The following is a 20,430-nucleotide window of genomic DNA, read 5'->3' as shown; positions in this document are numbered from 1 at the left end:
CCAGCTCAGACTGTAGCCTATTGCTGATTAATTTCATTGGCTTACGCTGCTATGACGATCGCGTCAGCCCCAACTTCAGACAGGCCCTCTGTCAAGCTTTGACGTTGAAGCCCCGTGTGAATGGAGCGTAAGGTGACAATATATCTATGTTATATTATTTGAGAAATATGTTGTATAACGCATCATTTTTTATTGTTTTTTTCCATTAAGTGTTTTTTTTCCCTCTCAATGCTCAATTAATGATGATTGTTGACCTGACCTTGTGTTCAATATATTATTTTTGTATTGTTTAGATATTCTAATGAGACCATGGCATTCAAAAGAAACCCCAGACTCACCTGATCACTGTTACCATGATGAAGGCAGTTGTTTTCCAAAACACACAATTTTAAGGAATAGCCATGTCAATAAAGACTTTTCAATATTTTTTCCTCATTTTTCAAGTGCCTTGGACTGGTTTTTGCTATCCCTTTAAATCTCATGGTGACTTTTAGAAGTTAGGCTGTCCAAAATAAATGAATAAACATTTGTCAACCCCTGCTCTAGGGCAATTATACCTGAATTGTTCTGCAAGTTGCTTTGAGCAAAAACATCTGTCAAATGGCCTTACTTTTCAGGGCGATCTGGGTGGCACACGGACCCTGCAGAAGAAGTGGACCACCTTCCAGAAAGCTCGGCTGATGTGCTCTTTCCCAGAGCGCCACATCACCTTTAATAACCTGCGGGCCGTCTTCACCCTGCCTGGGGCTGACTGGAGGACTACTAGTTTCTACGGCATATTCCATGCACAGTGGTGAGTTCCTCCTTTATGCCCTAAATACACAGATGAGTCATAACATTTTGACCACTTTACCTAATAACAAGTAGAATATACTTTGGCTTCAACACTGCCACCAGAAAGTAAGGCATTGGTTTACTGAGATAAGTCTACTGTTTCAGCATCAGGACCTTCAATTCCCATTTATTGTGGAGTTTTTCCAAGTTGAACCATAAAGGTGTAATTGAGTTCATGCCAGCTGAATTCTTAACCCTCAACACAATCTTAACCCTGGAGGGGGACTGTATTGAAATAGTAAACAGTTATAAATATTTGACGAACAAAGGTTTTAAGGGATTGGAACGATATGAGGGTAAATAATTTATGATTGGATTTTCCTTTTTGGGTGAACTAACCCTTCAACAAAAATTCTTCTTGCATGTTCCTTGAACCATTCTTGAGGATTCTGGCAGTCTGAAATGGTAAATTGTCCAGTTGTCATGAATGCGTGCACTTGGTCCGCGACAATATTCAGATTGACAGATGTCAGGGATTGTGCTGTTGGGATAACAACGCTTAATGTGTCCCAAGTAAACATTGCCCACGGCACAAAACTGCTGCTGCAAGCTTGTGTCACCCAACAGTTTATCCAGGTTATCGCCATATCAGCCTTCTGCTGTTGACATGATGCACCATGAATCTTGATCCTTCAGACCAATAGTTATTTAATAGTCCAACTTTAAACATCTTTGGCAATTTCATGCATTGTTGACAATGGTGTACAGTTATCATGTGGACATGGCTAGGTCATTGGCAGCACATTTTTTTACACAGTAAAAGTCTGTATGCTGTGACACCTTGGCCTGGTCACCGGTGTTGTAACTGCTGGGGATTTGTGGCACTGTGGCTCTGCAGTCGCTGTGAACAATCCAGTTTCCTCTTCCCTTCGGCATCAGTGACACATGACAGGATGATGGGTCATTGTCCTAACCATCTGTGCTCCACTTTTTAAGACCATGTGCTTATGATTGATCACAGCTGGTCCTGCATTAACTAACAAATTCTGATTCACCAATCAGATGATTTCTAACTTGCTATAAAAAACCAGAGTTTCTTACCTTGGTTATCTTCGCCTTGAAGAATTCCCCCTTCCACCCCTACTCCTCCACCTTTCCCTTTATAGGGTGGCACGGTGGTCCAGTGGTTAGCACTGTTGCCTCACAGCAAGAACGTCACTGATTCAAATTCTTAAGAGGCCACTTGTCATTTCTGTGCAGAGTTTACATGTTTTCCCTGTGGCTTTTTTTTAGACAGTAAGTCTCGTGTTTCTTTACACAGTAAAAGTCTGTTAGCTGTCACACCTTGGCCTGGTCACCACTGTTGTAACTGCTGGTGACTTGTTGCACTGTGGCCTTGCAGTCATTGTAAATAATCCACTATCCTCTTCCCTTTAGCATCAGTGACACATGACAGGATGATTGGTTATTGTCCTAACCATCTGTGCTCCACTTTTTAAGAGCATGTGCTTATGATTGATCACAGCTGGTCCTGCATTAACTAAATAATGATTCACCAATCAGATGATTTCTAACTCACTATTAATAACCAGAGTTTCTTACCTTAGTTATCTTCACCTTGAAGAATCCCCTCTTTCATCCCTACTCCTCCACCTTTCCCTTTTTAGGGCGGCATGGTGGCCCAATGGTTATCACTGTTGCCTTACAGCAAGAACGTCACCATTTCTAACAGGCCACTTGTCCTTTCTGTTTAGAGTTTACATGTTCTTCCTGGGCTTTTTTTTCACAGTAAGCCCCTTGTTCTTTACACCATAAAAGTCTGTTAGCTGTGACACCTTGGCCTGGTCACCACTGTTGTAACTGCTGGTGACTTGTTGCACTGTGGCCCTGCAGTCACTGTAAATAATCCACTATCCTCTTCCCTTTGGCATCAGTGACACATGACAAGATGATGGGTTATTCTACTTACCATCTGTGCTCCACTTTTTAAGAGCATGTGCTTATGATTGATCACAGCTGGTCCTGCATTAACTAAATAATGATTCACCAATCAGATGATTTCTAACTCACTATTAATAACCATAGTTTCTTACCTTAGTTATCTTCACCTTGAAGAATCCCCTCTTTCATCCCTACTCCTCCACCTTTCCCTTTTTAGGGCGGCATGGTGGCCCAATGGTTATCACTGTTGCCTTACAGCAAGAACGTCACCATTTCTAACAGGCCACTTGTCCTTTCTGTTTAGAGTTTACATGTTCTTCCTGGGCTTTTTTGTACACAGTAAGCCCCTTGTTTTTTGTACACCGTAAAAGTCTGTATGCTGTGACACCTTGGCCTGGTCACCACTGTTGTAACTGCTGGTGACTTGTTGCACTGTGGCCCTGCAGTCGCTGTGAACAATCCAGTATCCTCTTCCCTTTGGCATCAGTGACACATGGCAGGATGATGGGTCATTGTCCTGACCATCTGTGCTCCACTTTTCAAACATACTCACTTACAGCAGCCAATGGAAAACCTAGAATGTTTGCCGTTAATGAGATTGAAGTTTCGAGGTGCTGTGCATGCATCAGTTAGTCCATTCATCAAACTATATATATACTGGACCAGCGACGCTGTTTGGTTGCCAGACACACTCATTGCTCTAGACTGGGGGTGGTCATAGAGTTATTCTCGATCCGTTTATTTCTCTCTCTTCCTTTTCCCACATAGTTGTGAAAGTCGCTCTGTCCTCTGCTTATATTCAAGAGTCGCCGTGCCAAACATCCAGCCGTGTTCCTCAAGTGTAGAAAATGCTGCACTGTCATTATGTTGACAGTAAAGGCTATTACTGTAATAAACCAGCCAATGTAGTGCAGTCATTTAGTTCAGACTGACAAACTGCTTTCTCCACTTTCTCTCCCATTTTGTTTCTTCATCCTTTATTGTCTCTCAGGGGGGACGTGGATGTGTCTGCTGTGTGTCAGTACCAGATCGGGGAGGTGAAAAATGTGTTCGACGGGCCGTATAAAGAATACAGGGAGTCGTCTCAGCGATGGGGCCGTTACACTGGCACTGTGCCCAGTCCACGACCTGGAGCGGTGAGCAGAGCGGCCGTTCAGATGGGAGGCCAGCCGAGAGGGCAGCCGTGACTAAGCAGAAGGCTAAAAATAGCTCAAGATTTTTGTATATACAGTAATATTTCACTTCTAAAGCAGAACTTTAGAAGAGTATGATTAATAAGTGTCCTGTTAGATTACAGTGTTCTGAATTAAGGATACAAGTAAGATTATATCTAAGATGTTTTCAGTAAATGTTTTGAAATATATTTTAAAAATATTTATTTTTGTGTCATTTTGCACTCAAAAAATAACTTTTGCTGCTTGTTTAAAGTACTTATTTAAAATTTGAGTCAAAACAACACAGTTCTTAAAGCTTTTTGGGAAAATTTAATTTGTTTATGTTAAGTCCGCATAAATTAGCAAAAAATGATTGAGTTAACTTTGTGTTGAGGGAATTTTCACATTTTCTACAGTGTGGGAAATTATTTTAGTAATTACTTTGTGATGAAGAATGTATTGGGCAACTCAGAAGTGAATATAAAATGCATATCATTTTTTTATACTGTTAAAACATTTAGGGTTAGATTTACTTTTGAAGAAATTATTACTTATAATCATAAAGTATGCCTTAAAGGGTTAGTTTACCCAAAATAATCAATTCTGCTAATGATTACTGACCTGTTGCCATTCCGAGACTTTCGTTTATCTTCAGAACACATTCAAATATTTAAGATGACTTCTGAGTTCTGAGAGCTGACATAGGAGAGAAGACATAGGCAAATAAAGGCATTCGTTCATTTTTTTTTTTGGCTTAGTCCCTTTGTTGATCTTCAACTTATCCAGCATATGTTTTACGCAGCGGATGCCCTACCAGCCGCAACCCAGCACTGAGAAACGCCCATACACTCTTGCATTCACACACATACACAATTTAGCTAACCCAATTCACCTATACGCATGTCTTTGGACTGCGGGGGAAACCGGAGCACCCGGAGGAAACCCACGCATACACGGGGAGAACATGCAAACTCCACACAGAAATGCCAACTAGCCTAGCCTGGGCTTGAACCAGTGTCCTTCTTGCTGTGAGGCGATTATGCTACCCACTGCGCCAGAAAAAATTTTTTTGAAGCTTCGTACAATGACGAATTTGAACGTATGATTTTGACTTTGAACGTCTCGGGACTATTGCTATCTATGGAGGATGAGAGAGCTCTCAGACTGCATCTAAAATATCTTCATTAGTGTTTCGGAAGATAAACAAACGGTTATGTGATCGGACATCTCAGTTTTTACTAATTTCCAATTTAAATAATTGTCAAAATACATTTCAGTAAACATGTTTAGTTAATTAAAATTGAACAAAATTGTGTAATTATTCCCTTAAAGGTCCTGTAAAGTGCTTTGAAATGTCTATTTTTATTCAGTGTCATTATTTAGGGCCCACTACCCGCACCCTACACCCCTCCCCGCCTTTTCGCCTTTATCTACAATGCCCCCCACCCCCCTGACTCTTCGCTTTTATCTGCGACATAAGTTGAAGTAATGAGGTATTTAATTAACTCATTGCCTTCAACATTGAGTTTGAAAACTCTTTTCAAATGAGTAGAAATAACTTTCAGTACATTCTGAGTTAACTACACTCATTTCATTTGATAAACTTGACTGTTTTTACAGTGTAATAATACTGATACTAATATCTTAAAAACATTTTCATTTCATGGAACCTTTAAAGTTATTGATGTTAATCATTTATTAAATGAATTCTATTGTACAATAATAATAATAATATTTATTGTTAAAAATTCCTAAAGTTAAAGCTAACTTTTATTTTTTATTTTGACAGGCTGTCACGAAGACACTTATGTTCTTGATATTATAAATTTTCATATATTTGTCATATATTTGTTTCATATATTTGTCTAAAAAATGCCTATTTACTATTACCAGTACTATTTGATAAAATATCTCTTTTCTTCTGTAAATTAAAATTCACTCTTCATCCTAATATCCCAATTTTTTGATGATTATATATATATATATATATATATATATATATATATATATATATATATATATATATATATATATATATATATATATATATTTTTTTTTTTTTTTTTTTTTTTTTTTTTTTTTTTTTCAAATACAAGTCAGAATCCCCAATCAAACTTTCTGTTCTCGCTTTTTCCCCAGTGCATCACCAATTTTGACAGGGAAAATGGCTACAACAGTTCTCTCCAGCTGCCTGATGCCACGCTCAACTTTGCCAAGAAGCACCCGCTGATGGAACTCAGGGCTGAAGCTCGCCCTCTGCTGCTGACTAAAGGCATCAACTTCACCCGATTGGCTGTGGACCGAGTGAGCTCACTGGACCAGAGATCCTACAACATGCTCTTCATAGGCACAGGTATGTCAAACTCATAAGTAGACAACCATGCAAAGTGTTACATAGCTGATAAAAGCAGTGTTTCTTTGTCAAGTGGGTTATTTGACAGTTTCTCGCGTCATTCTTTTGGCTTCCGTGTCCTTTTGTGCGTAAATATGAGTAGAGCTGCCAAAGTAACCATTTTTATTAGCTATAATGTTATATCTAAGTGGGAATGTCACCTTCTCGAATTGATTCCCATCATGCAGGAAGGTTAGTCCTTGAAATAAAAATTGAAAAGATGTATTTGGCCTTGGCACTTTCACAAAAACACACTCACGCTCAAGGCTCAACTGTGATTGCCACTGCAATGTGTCTCTACAAAGCAAAGACTGCGACTTTGGAATTGTGACAGTTGCACTCAAAACACAACTATAAAAGTTGCCATTAAAAAATACAAAATATATCATTATTTTTCAGTTTAAGCATAATAAAGCACTATATTAAATACATTTTTGATGCAGACTACATTGATATATATATTATTTGTGATTTTTTTACAAGTTTTAACAAAACATTTTATACGCTCAAGGTTTTATTTTTTCCATAATAATCCTTGCCGCTGAAATAAATTAATTAAAAAAACATTTAGAGTAGTATACATTTGCAGTTAGACAATATCAATTGTAAAAATAATTCAAATAAATGAATACCTACATGGTAATACAAATCAATATTCTGACATGTTTATAGTGGTCTTCATACATTTGGAGTCAAACTATATTAGTGATCACATTTAAACATGTTTACACACATTTCTTTATATAGATCAGTTAAAGGAGAGAGTCTACATTTTTTCAAAGTATGTTATCATAGGTTACCATGTCTTGTAAAGTTTTTGGAGAAATCTTTATGGATCTAATTATTAATATAATTTTACTACAGGAAAAGGTTTACTTTAAAATATTTTGTACTTAAAAATGTGTTTTTTTAACATCATATAAACATTTAAATAGTCCAATGTTGTATATTTAGCACAACATTTAACTATTTAAAGTTACTACATAAAGCAAAGGCAAATTGAGCGTATTAATTAAGACTAGACTATGTGAGTATTATTATAAAACACATATTATAAAACAGGGTTTAATGACATACTGTTGTTGAAACACTACATAAGAAATAATATTCAAATTATTTATCTAAATTATTATATTAAAATACAAAAAAACTGTACTCAATTTATCATAATATAATATAATATAATATAATATAATATAATATAATATAATATAATATAAAACAATACCATATAAAATAATTTGATATAATATAATATAATAAAAACATAATATAATATAAATAACATAATATAATATGATTTCTGTTGTTGAAACACTACATAAGAATTAATATTCAAATTATTTATCTAAATTATTATATTAAGATACAAAAAACTACATAATTTATCATAATATAATATAAAACATAATGTAATATAATATATTAAAATATAATATAATAATATAAAATAAAATAATATAATATAATATAATAAAAAACATAATATAATATAATATAATATAATATAATATAATATAATATAATATAATATAATATAATAAAAACGTAACAAAATATCATAACAGAACAGAACATAACAAAACATATAACAGAATATAACAGAACATGATATAACGTAATATAATATAATATAATATAATATAATATAATATAATATAATATAATATAATATAATATAATATAATATAATATAATATAATATAATATTTAACCAGAATTTGTCATATATTCAGTTATAGTTGAACCATAGTTAAAGTGTTCTGAGTGCAGGCAGCACCTAAGGCAGGTTTGTGTGCACGTGTGTGTGTGTGCGGCAGACAGAATCAAGAGTCTTGGATTGTGGATTAAGAGTGTTCAGATACTCTGACATGAGCAAAAGTGTCAGGCTGGATTTGTAAAGCACACACCCTGTAGCTCTCCCACTGTCCTCCGTTATCCCTTTTCCGCACTCTCCCTTTTTTTTCCTGTGAGAGAGGGTTCGGTGGCACATTATCTGTGACAAGCACTGTGTGAGAGGACGGGATAAAGTACACACATAGAGTTATGATAGGTCACGACACCACCTGGGCTCTATTCAATTTTTGCCGCCGGTAATCGGCGTAACCTTGTTCCTAAAATCCAATGACGAAAAAATACGCCACGGCTTGATGATGCATTAATGGACTGTTTGTCTCTTCTCTCTTGCCTTTTCCCCCTCTCTCCGTCCTCATCCTATTATTTCTCCCCCTCTGAACACAATCCCGGTCTCCTTTGTTTGCCGTTCAGCGGACGGATGGCTCCAGCGTGTGGTGATTTTGGGTTCAGAGGCTCATGTGATAGAAGAGATCCAGCTGTTTGATCGACAGCAACCGGTGGACAGCCTCACCATCTCCCACAGCAAAGTAATTTCTGATCTGTTCTCTCGCTGAGCCAATCTCTTTGAACTTAGCTCTCCTGCATGCCTAGCATGAGCCGCTTTTGTTAGGAAAACAGATAACCGAAAATAACGTGTTTGTTTCCTCATTTATTCTCGATAGAAGTATTTGTACATTGGCTCCAGGTCTGAAGTTCTTCAGCTGCCCTTGGCAAACTGCAGCCGGTACCATTCACAGCCAGACTGCCTGCTGTCCAGAGACCCGTACTGTGCCTGGGACAGCGAGGGACGAGCTTGTGTCCGCATCGACCTCCATCGCGGGTAAATTCATCTATCTTTTCCGTGGTTCCATCCATGCTCTCCTCTTTTCGTTTTCCTCCTTTCGCATGGGCTTTCCACCCCCTCTGCTCTCCTCCACAGGTCCCTCTTTGTACTTTTAAGCTACATCCCCATAGCAGTGTGTCTAACAGCCTTCTGACACATCGTCAATATTTGTGCTCCCCCCTACAGCTCCACATCCACACTCTCGCAGGACCTCATGCTGGAGAGGTTCAACCGAGGAAAAGCCAAGTTTGATAAGCCTTTCTCCATCCCCAGTCCTGGTACGTCAGACTCGCGCTGCCCCCTGCAGGCACCCTTTTCACTTTAGGGGTCACACACACACACGCACTTTAAAAGCTTTATAAACTCTGTCTGGGCAAAAATATATATACAATTTGCAGTTGAAGCCAGAATTATTATCCACCCTGAATTATTATCCCCCCAGTATATTTTTCACCCAATTTCTGTTTAACCGAGACAAGATTTTGTTTCTAAACATAATAGTTTCAATAACTTTAAATAACTGATTTCTTTTATTTTTGCCTGGATGACTGTACTTTTATTTTACTAGATATTTTTTAAGACACTAGTTTTGAGTGCAATTTAAAGACTCAACTAGGTTAATTATTTCAATTAGGCAAGTTGGGGTAATTAAGCAAATCAGTGATAATAATTCTGACTTTAACTGTATATGTATGGTTGAATTTTTATTGTAGTGATTAATATGCTTCTGGCTTGTTGTATATATTGGCGACTATGTAGCATGTAGGTTTTTATTGCTTAAGCTGTGAGAAATAATGTTGAAACAAATGTTATAATGACTGCACCCTGTAATCAAAATACAGTCAAAGTAAATTCACTGTCTGATTCTGAGAAGAACCACTCTGTAAAGTCTACACTAGCATATTTCAAAAATGTTCAATCTGTCACTGGATTAGTATCCCTTAGCAATACGAAGAAATTAGCATTTACATTTTAAATAATATGATTAATGTGATGCACAATATTTATGATGCAAATGACCAAGAAAAATTGTAATCGAGATAAAATTTCAATAATATACACACACACACACACACACACACACACACAGGCCACTTTATTATGGACACCTGTCCATCTGCTCGTTAACGCAAAATTTTTAATCAGCCAATCTCATGGAAGCAGATCAATGCATTTAGACATGTAGACATGGTCAAGGCGTAGTTTAAACCAAGCATCATAATGGGGAAGAAAGGTGCTTTAAGTGACTTTGAAGGTGGCATGGTTGTTGGTGCCTGACAGGCTGGTCTGAGTATTTTAGAAACTGCTGATCTACTGGGATTTTTTTGGAACCATGTCCATGTCTTTTTGACAACGGTGTACCCATCTTCTGATGCAGGATAATGCGCCATGTCATGAAGTGTGAATCATCTGAGACTGGTTTCTTTAACATGACAATGAGTACACTGTACTCAAATAAAAATCCACAGTCACCGGATCTTAATCAAATATAGAGCACCTTTGGGATGTTGTGGAACGAGAGATTTGCATCATGGATCTGCAGCAACTGTGTGATGCTATCATGTCAATATGAACCAAAATCTCTGAGGAATATTTCCAGCACCTTGTTGAATCTATTCCACGAAAGATTAAGGCAGTTAGTTCTGAAGGTAAAAGAAGGTTCAACCTGGTACTGGGAAGGTGTACCTAATAAAGTGGCCGGTTAGTGTAGAAGTCAATAACGTCACTAAATTGAACAAATTGAGCTGTCTGTAAAAGTCTGTAAAAAAAAAACTAAATCTGACTATAGCCAAAAGGTTTACTATTATTATTTTAGTGATTTTTTTTATTTCATGATACTTTTTTATTTAATTATTTTGAAATCTGTACTTGCAAATGTATTAGAAATAATTTATTATGCAGCATTTTCAGTCCCACACTTTCATCAAGGATGTACAAAAACTGTTCAGAAATGTTCCAATATACATCCAATAATTGTTATTAAAAAAACAATAGCAAAGGATTTTAGAGAGAGACTTTTGACTTAACAATCTCTTTATTTACAACCACTTTTTTTAACACGTTAATGAATTAACACTGTTAATTCAGACAGGAAAGCATTGGAAGCAGAGAGAGGGAAAGGATTGGCAAAGAACCTCGAGCCAGGAATCAAACTCGGGTCGACGTGAGCACGTTGGTGCTATATGTCAGCATGCAGTACAAATAGGCATAATATGCATATTTTATTTTAATATAGGATTTAATAAGTTCCCTAAAAAACCAAAAACCATTAGTCATCCCCAGACCAGTCAGTTTCCTTTTCCGTGACAACCAAAAAGCAAATTTTGCTTGTCCATAAATAAAATTGAATAAAACATAGACTTGCATCTTGTTCCTGTTGTATTTAGGCCCATAAATAAAAAGACTGGGCGTAAAAACCTCTCCCAACATTTGACTGTATTCATTCAGCTGATAAAGGAACATTTGTAATCTAGAGCAATTTAAAAATAAGTAAAACACTGTTTCCCCCACCTTGCAGAAAGAAAGAAAGAGAGCGACACATACACACACACACAACTAGATGATTAGAAATGAATCATTGTAAATATACTGATTATTATTGTTTTTATTACTGTTTTATCCTAAAAAAGTACAGTTTATTCTAATCTATTTTTGTATTGATTTGTATAAACAATTAATGTAGAATAATAATATAATATATTTAATATAAATGTGATATATTGAATAATATGATGTATTGTTGATATTTTATTTAATTATTATATATAAATATCATCTTTTTTGCTACTACTACTACTACTACTACTATTTACTGTGTGTACTGTTTTTTTTTTATTATATATGTATATTACTATTTATGCAAACTGTATTACTGCTTTGGCAATACATTTGTAACAATTGTCATGCCAATAAAGCAATTATTGAATTGAATTGAGAGAGAGAGAGAGAGAGAGAGAGAGAGAGAAAGAGAGAGAGGGAGAGAGCAAAAATAAGTAAAAACATTCTGTATAAACCCTCTACAGCAAAACCTGTTTTGTTTTGTACTGTGTGCTGTAACTGATTTTTTTATATGCCTGATGAAAGTTCTGGAACTGAATCATACAAAAAAATGTACTGGTTTTAAAATAGTGACAGTAATCAGGATCTATTCAGTTTTGTCAAAATAGTTATGCTGCACACCTCTTGATTACCTGCAGGTGTGTGAAGTCAATTGAAAAAAGAAAAATGAATAATAATTTATCATTTGTTTTCTCCCCAGATCATTCAAGGTTAAGAAATGTGACAGTAGTCGTTGGCTCAGATCTGGTATTGCCCTGCAATCTTGTTTCTAACTTGGCCCAGCCTTTCTGGGAGCTCAACGAGCGAGAGCTTGCTCTGGTGGAAGGAGAAGCCATTGGGCCGCGATTCGACCGGGCGCTCCGTGCCCTCGTCATCCCTCAAGCCGGATCTCTTCAAGCAGGCCGTTACATCTGCTACTCGGAGGAGCAGGGCGTGAAGTTCCAGACTGAAAGATACCAGGTCGCAGTGGTAGCCAGCGCACCTGTCTTCATGGAGGCTCGAGCTCCAGACGGCAGCATGGGTTTATTCTGGGTGCTGGTGATCACCTTAGGTGCTGCTTGTCTGTTGCTGCTAATTGCATCTTTGTACCTTCGAAGAAGATTGAAGTTGGCATTGGGCAAGGGGGCGGAAATGAAGCCACTGGAGAGCACTCTGGTATACCCCATTACCTTGCCCAAAGAGCCTCCCAGCAGGCCATCCTTTGTGCCAAGCAGGATGGCAAACGATGAGGATCGCTTCTGGGAAACGGGAGCTAATTACTACTGCTCAGACGGCTCCCTAAAAATCGTTCCTGGCCACGCAATGTGCACCACTGGAAGTTCAGCATCTCCAAGTGCCATTCCGGGTCAGCCAATTCACTCGCCGAGCAGGCTGAGCCTCACCAACATTCGAAACTCAAGCACTAATGGATACATTCGCTTGAATCTGAGCACGGCCGGAGAGGAGAGAGCGAGTACGGGAGCAGGAATGGGCATGGGAAGCGGACTCGGATTGGGCAGCCGAGAGAACGATTACTCCAGTCCGTTCAAAGAGGAGCTCCGGAGAACTCTGCAACAGAGGAGTGTGCTTCCTGATGCCAATCCCGAGGAGTCTTCTGTGTAGATCTCACAGGAACCACAGGAAACCTCACCTACCTCCCTCCTGCTTGGGGAACTCTCTTCATTTTACTCAACAAACCCGCTTCTACTCTGTCAACTCTTGGCGAACATCTCCCGTGCCATAAGGCCACCGTGCTTCAAAACATTCCCTTTGGATTATTCCGGTTTTCTTGTGTACTCAACCGAGACTGAACACAACTCGCGAAGCTTTTGTAAATGTCTGTATTTAAAAGGACCAGACCGACAGGGCCTTGTGTTGATCTTGGCTAACAGGCGAACACAGGTACATCTCTGAGAGGAACCCAAATAGCCGAATGTAGCTGTCAGTTTGATCTGCGTAAGGCGGACATCTGGCAACCGATACTTATCATTTGGCAAGCTGGAGGATACAGAACCTATTTTTGACGTCCAGAGGTTGCTTGCCTCGGTTAAAGCAGGTGTTTGGACATTTTTTTTGTATGGGTAAAACGCATGAGAGGAGATGAAGAGGACATGAACTTAAAATCGCAAGATGACAATCACGCTCTACTCTCATGAGGATCCCAGAGGGAAATTATTCAAGAGGCGAGAGAGGGGAAAAACAATTGTGAGCTGTAAAACCGAAACAGGACTTGAATAATGAACAAATGCTTTGCCTTTCTTTCTTTACAACTCAATAACGTTTTTTTAAATGTTGTCTTTTTTTTCCTGAGAATGTGTCTTTGGGACTTGCAGCACTAATATATTGTGAGGTTTTTCATGTCTGTTTATTGCATCTGTCAAAGAAGGATTTCTTTTTGTTTTTCTTTTTTTTATGATTAATAGTTTCATCTTAAATGTGAAAGGGTTACCAGTGGTAGTAGCATGACGAAGGACAGAATGTTGTACTAAGACTGTGTTGGATGTGACAGCAAGTGCATTATTGTATATGTTTGGCTTGAACTGCCAAACGAAGTACAACCCCAGTGTTTGCCTACCTGTTGATGGAATGAAACATTTCTTCTGGAATGGTGTAGAAGACTCTGCTCATGTGTCGAAGCCGGATTCTTCTCCGTGAAGGAGATCCTTCAAAGATCATAAGAAGCTGGACCTGGTAATAAGTCCAGAAAGAGTGGAAGAGGCTACGGTGAATCAAACACATGTAAGACTACATCAGTTCATGCATAATAATCTTATTTAGGATGCTGACTTATTTTTTCAATGTATATGAAGATGCGAGATGTGTACACACTAGGGTTGTAACGGTATGAATTTTTTACGGTATGATAATCGTCTAAAACAATACCACGGTTTGACGGTTTCGCGGTATACGGTATTAAATAGTAATTCTCATAGCAAAGACCCTGAAAAGAATAAGAACATGTTTTCTGACTGAACAAAGGTTTTATTTCAACAAACTTTTGAAAGAACCATTTTAATAGAACTATAGAAGTCTTTTATAAAAATAAACTGAAAAATTTACCATTTTAATAAATTAAATTAGAAGAAATAAACAAGCAGGGTCTTTTAAGATTAGACAAAAATAAACTTAAACTGTCCTTCCTTATAAGCAGGATAAATGGGAGACCAAAAGTGCAATACCAAGTTTATGGCTGTAAACATGTATTTAAAGCGTTGTTTTTTTTTTTCAGTCTAGGTTGTGATGAAGAAATGTAAGCATGTTGAGATTTTCAGGACTTAATCTTGACCGCTGAGGTGAGAGAATGTGTCCACTTGTACAATGAACAAATAAAAAAATAAGAAAATAATAAATAATGTGTCAAAGTCCAAATAAACATGGTGCAAATCCTCAGTAAAAAATAGATATAAATATTTACTATACTATAAATAGTTACATAACGAAACTAGATTCAATATGGAACATCCTTAGGTTTTATGTGCCAGCATGGATATGGTTGTCTGTGGATATGGATATGGATATGGTTGTCTGCAATGCAGACAAACAGCTGCACCTTCATTTGCGTCTTTTGAAAACAGCAAGAGCAGCAGTTCGTCTTTGCTGTGTCACTGTTTTGTCATGTTTCTGTGCTGCTGTGCATGCAAAAGTACTTAGTATGAGAATTATTTCATGCAAAACTTTTTTTTTTTTTTTTTGCGTTTTATTTAGCCGCGCATAAATGTATGCCTATCTCTCATTCCGTGTTGTTCAAAAAGCTCATTGCTCCACAAACAAAAGCGAAACCTATGCTTATTGGTTGTGATATAGCGAGTTTGAACCAATCTGGGCATGGAGGAGGGACAATGCATCAATGGATCATGTCTGGTTTGTCCGGAGACACAGTGACGAGCGTTTCTTTGTCAAATCAGCATTGTCAAATTTTGATGACAAAACCGCACTGATTCCGGAGCCTCTGAAAGTCACGTTCAAATCGTGGTAGACCGTCATACCGGTATATTGTTACAACCCTAGTACACACACACAAAATTGGTATTTCAGAGGTTCTTTGTGGTAGTTGAGGTGCTATCTAGCACTGCTGAATATTATTTGGCTTAAAATTATATATGGGAAACAATTTCAGTGTTATGTTGCACCAGAAGTGGCTCTTTGTGGTAGTTACTCTGCAAAAAAAAATCCTTTTCTTACTTCTTACAACAATTTTTTGTCTTGTTTCTGGTCCAGGGGTGGGTCACACTTTATTTTGATGGTCTGTTTGTTGAATTTAAGTTGCATTGAATCTACATGTCAACTAATTTTCATTATATTAAGTAGACTGTTAGGTTGGGGTTAGGATTAGTGTAAGTTGACATGTACTTGCAAAGTTTCTTGTAGTCAGTTGAATGTCTGTTGAAAGAAAAGTATCGGCAGATATTAAGCAGAAAGTCTACTAATACTCAAGTGGACCATCAAAATAAAGTGTCCAAACTCCTGGAGGTCTGGTGTCCTGCAGATTTTAGCTCCGACTTGCCTCAACACACCTACAAGGATGTTTCTAGAAAGCCTAGTAAAAGCTTTGATTAGCTAGCCCAGGTGTGTCTGATTGGGATTGGAGCTAAACTTTGCAGGACACCGGCCCTCCAGGACCGAGTTTGCGCACCCCTGTTCTAGTCCAAAATGTCCAAAAATTCCTAAATCAAGATGCATTTTCTAGACAACCAAAACTTGTTGTCTTGTTTTAAGAATTGATATGTCCAAAATTAAGTGAGTTTGTCCTTAAAACAAGCTAAATAATCTGCCTTTTGTCAAAAAGGAAAAACTAGATCAGTGTTTCTTAACCACGTTTCAACACTGCATGCTTTGAACTGCATGCTTGTCTCCTTAAGGCTGGCTCACACTGTGCGAATTTTTATAATCCTGAACGATTGTAGCATGTTAGATTGCGCGAACATGATTCCATGTCACACTGTAAGATCTCAGCTGTCATAAAGTCAGACTGAACGACAATGAAAACAAACACGAAAGAAAACTCCTCCGGAGTTTGACGTCATCCACCCATGACACTTTCACTATCTTGTGTTCTGAAATGATTCCTCACAGCAAACGTCAATGATCTGTAGCAGCAATTTTGCACACGGCGTGTCTCAGTAATAAACCTCGTGGCCATTTGAATTATCGCATGGATTGTGTCATCAAGTTCAGAGCTCCTATTGGTTCTTGGTTTGATGCTCATCGCAGCTGTTGTCACTCTGCAGGAAAGTATCTGAAATCTTCTGACAGTGGCAGAATTTTATCGGAGGAAAAATCTGATCGCAAGGGACGCAAAGGGCTGTCAGTGAAGATGTCAAACCAACGATTAAAGATCCCCAATTTTAGCCTAGGATTTCAAAAATCTTTTAGGATTTCCCAAATTTGTCTCAGATGACAAAATCATGGTTGAAACCTCACAGTGCTTTAGTCTGTCACACCCATTACAGGTCTTTCAGTCTCTGCGACGAGCTGACGATCTGAATCAGGTGTGTTTGGTTAAGGAGACATGGAAAATGTGCAGAGCTGGTGGTCCTCCTGGAACGTGGTTGAGAAATACTGATCTAGATTATTTTGCTTACCCCATTGCCAAATTATTTTGTTTGTTTTGAGGAGAAACTCACTTCATTTTGGCAAATTATTTCCTAAAACATTACAGTATTTTTGCTTGCTTCTTGATTTAATTGTTTTTTGATATTTGGAATGGAAACAACAAAAAATCCAAGTAAAAAAGCTTTTTTTTTTGGAGTATGGGTGCTTCATATCACCATCTTTATATATATATATATATATATATATATATATATATATATATATATATATATATATATATATATATATATATATATATATATATATATATATATATATATAAAGTGGTTGCCCTATGATTATGAACCAAATACCCACTTATTAAATCATTTTTGTATATTTTGTTTGAAATTATCCATTATCCAAATTATCCGTCACTGCTGTCTCACAACAAGAAGGTCACTGGTTCGAGCCTTGGCTGGGTCAGTTGGCATTTCTGTGTGAAGTTTGCATGTTCTCCCCGTGGGTTTCCTCCGGGTGCTCCGGTTTCCTCCACAAGTCCAAAGACGTGTGTTTTAGGTAGATTGGGTAAGCTAAATTGTCTGTAGTGGATGCGTATGAATGAGAGTGTATGGGTGTTTCCCAGTGATGGGTTGCAGCTGGAAGGGCATCCTCTGTGTAAAACATATGCTAGATAAGATGGCGGTTCATTGCGCTATGGCGACCCCTGATTAATAAAGGGACTAAGCTGAAAAGAAAATGAATGAATGTTCAAAGGTTTGGAGAGTTATCTGCATATTAGTAGAGCCAGACAGAATCTGCGGACATTTTTTGCCACTTATGAGCAGAATTTTGTTAAAAATCTGCGGATTTATGTGGAATAATTTTGGGAGGGTCATAACTAAAACATTAATATATGAAGTAAAAAGTAATACCTTTTTAACTTTTACTTAATGTTTACAGTGCAAATCCAATTAGATCAACTTCATTTGGTAAACAAAGCAAATCTCTCGGATAATATATCCACTTAAAGACAGAAAATATTACTTTACAAACTGCATTGTGAATAAATCATTTAAATATTTTCATATTAGTTAATTGCATTACTTAAATACATTTTAAAACTAAATAAATTTAAGTCTACACACATTTACACAAGCAAAATAAACAGAATCAATGATGGGCTAAAAATCTGCAGAATTCTGCACGCGCAGATTCCGTGTGGGCCTACATATTACCAATAGCATTATACTATTTATTTTTCTTCGAATATTAATTTATTTGCTTTGTTTTTATTGATTGCTTTATTTATTATATGATTTTTTACTTGATTTTTTTTTTTCATTTAATAACGATAAACTAACCAGTTGTGTGTTTTTCTCTCTTTCAGTGTGGGCTTTGCATCTATTAAACAGAGACTCAATGTAAAACAGGGTGAAAACATTCAGAAGAGGACATTTCATTCCGTTGACCTTGATTGTGAAGACAAATGAAGGAGTTTTTGATTATTCGTGACCCTGTGGGTGGAGAGGCACTACAACGCTCATCACTAGTCCATTTTTTTTCTTTTCTTTTTTTTTTTTTGCATGGTGTTCTGCAAAGTATATCGTATAAGTCTCAACAACAAAAAGTCAGATACTTCACACACAAAAAAACAGTTTTAATACCTGTGCCTCTTCACCTTGGGTGAAGCCAAAGCAGACTGCAGATATGTTTCTTCTCTGTCTCCTTTTTTTTTAATCTCTATTTTATGTTCTGTAATTTGTCCATTGCACAGAACTCGAGTGTTGTCTAAAATCTTTCTTACTACTACTCTTGTTTTGGTGGAATGCTATTCTTTGTGGCATGAGAGCTTTACAATTTTCTCAAGCGGCTTTCCATTCTGTCATTCGCTCTTTTCTAGTTCTCAATCTAGTGCGTGACATGCAGCATAAGAGAGAGGTTTACACTTGTTAGAAAATATCTTTGTGCTAAAAAGTACACTGAGAAATGTCAGATTAACAAGGACTGAATCCTTTCTGCCGGGACTTCTCAGGGTGGGCTTCTGACTCTCTTGAAATAGTGAAATTTCACTGTTCTTAATTTCATTAATTGCTTTGATAACTACTGACTTGAAGTCAGACTTTAGTCAAAGACGTAATTTCACTGAGCGACCGCAAGTGTTGCATATGCTTGTTTGCATCATGCATGGCTTTTTTTGTACTGACCAGTATTCCCTGCTTGATTAAAAAATAAATATACGGTCATCTCAGTTCATTTTGATCACACATGGCTTTAAATCTGCTGTTTCTTTGTGAGTTTTTGTATTTCAGATTTTCTCTTTTCTTGCATTTAAAGATCTTTAAAATGTGGCTGTTGTTATTTTTTTCTCTCTCTCTTTTTTGGGGGGGTAATTATGTTAAGTAACTTATTTTGCTTGTACAAAAGTTGATATTTATTACCATTGTACATACGCCCTTATTTTTTATATATGTATATATCTACAGAAAATAAAAGTAGACATCAGTTCACTGTGGGTCTTGTGATTATATGAAGAACTGTTTGTTTGACTTTAAAATGCCACTGAAATGTCAGGTGCTATGTCTGTTTTAAAGGCAAAATATAGTGGTTTTCTTATTGCTTCTGCTAAAAATATTTCCAGACTGTTGTCCTTTTCACACTTTGCTTGTAAATTAAGCTACTATACCTAAAGATCATTCTTAGAGAAAATGACCTATTCAAACATATTAGTAAATAATTTGAGGCTTTTTTAGTATTGTAAAATTTGAATTATTACCGGTATGATGCCATAAAACTAATGGGATTACAGTTGAGCAAGCAGAAGGGCAGAACATTATGTCAATCAAGTCAGACTATTCATTTTCCCACTTTAAAGTGTATAGGTTTTCCCACTTTAAAGTTTTGCTCAGGTCATTGAACACTAACAAAAGGAAATTATAGTTCTCATTCTAGTTGGGAAGGAATATACTCGTTCAGCAAATAATATTTAATAGGAATCTAGGAGGTGTCTAAGGCTATTTCATGGATTCTGATTTCTTTTTACACTGCTAAAGCGTTTATTCTCTACACTGTAAAAAAAAAAAAAAATTGTAAATGTAAGATAACGGCCGCTAAATTACAGAAATTTACTGTAAAATAACAGAGGTTGAATTACAGAAATTTACCAGAAATTTCAACTTCAGGAAATTTCTGTAATTTAATGTCTGTTATTTTACAGTATACATTTCTGTAATTTAACAGCTGTTGTTTAACTTTTTTTCGGGCACCTCAGCTGCCGGTAATAAACCGTACAATTAAAACAATTTTTACAGTGTAAGTTGGATGTATGATGAGTAAATATGTACAAAACACTCCTTCAGGATTGTAGATTTTTGTGTTATATAGGAACTTCCATGCACTGAACTTGCTTGTGAAGGATT

At 36.9% G+C, this 20,430-nt stretch overlaps 1 protein-coding gene across 18 annotated transcripts in view; it reads left to right on the top strand.

Moving 5' to 3' along the window:
- The window catches only part of sema4c (sema domain, immunoglobulin domain (Ig), transmembrane domain (TM) and short cytoplasmic domain, (semaphorin) 4C), a 656,757-nt gene extending 637,236 nt beyond the window's left edge, over positions 1 to 19,521 (top strand). For 13 of the 18 annotated variants that reach the window (XM_073950580.1, XM_073950578.1, XM_073950581.1 and 10 more), the window contains 8 exons: positions 618 to 793; positions 3,707 to 3,851; positions 6,009 to 6,222; positions 8,530 to 8,645; positions 8,781 to 8,938; positions 9,128 to 9,219; positions 12,201 to 14,218; positions 18,402 to 19,521. In XM_073950580.1, coding sequence (XP_073806681.1) covers positions 618 to 793; positions 3,707 to 3,851; positions 6,009 to 6,222; positions 8,530 to 8,645; positions 8,781 to 8,938; positions 9,128 to 9,219; positions 12,201 to 13,102 — 1,803 coding nt within the window. In that variant the 3' untranslated portion in view covers positions 13,103 to 14,218; positions 18,402 to 19,521. 18 annotated transcript variants of the gene reach the window in all.
- The last annotated feature ends 909 nt before the right edge of the window (positions 19,522 to 20,430 follow it).

The sequence above is a fragment of the Danio rerio genome, chromosome 5 (assembly GCF_049306965.1).
Source record: "Danio rerio strain Tuebingen ecotype United States chromosome 5, GRCz12tu, whole genome shotgun sequence".
Taxonomy (NCBI): Eukaryota; Metazoa; Chordata; class Actinopteri; order Cypriniformes; family Danionidae; genus Danio; species Danio rerio.
This window is presented reverse-complemented; position numbering and strand designations above follow the sequence as displayed.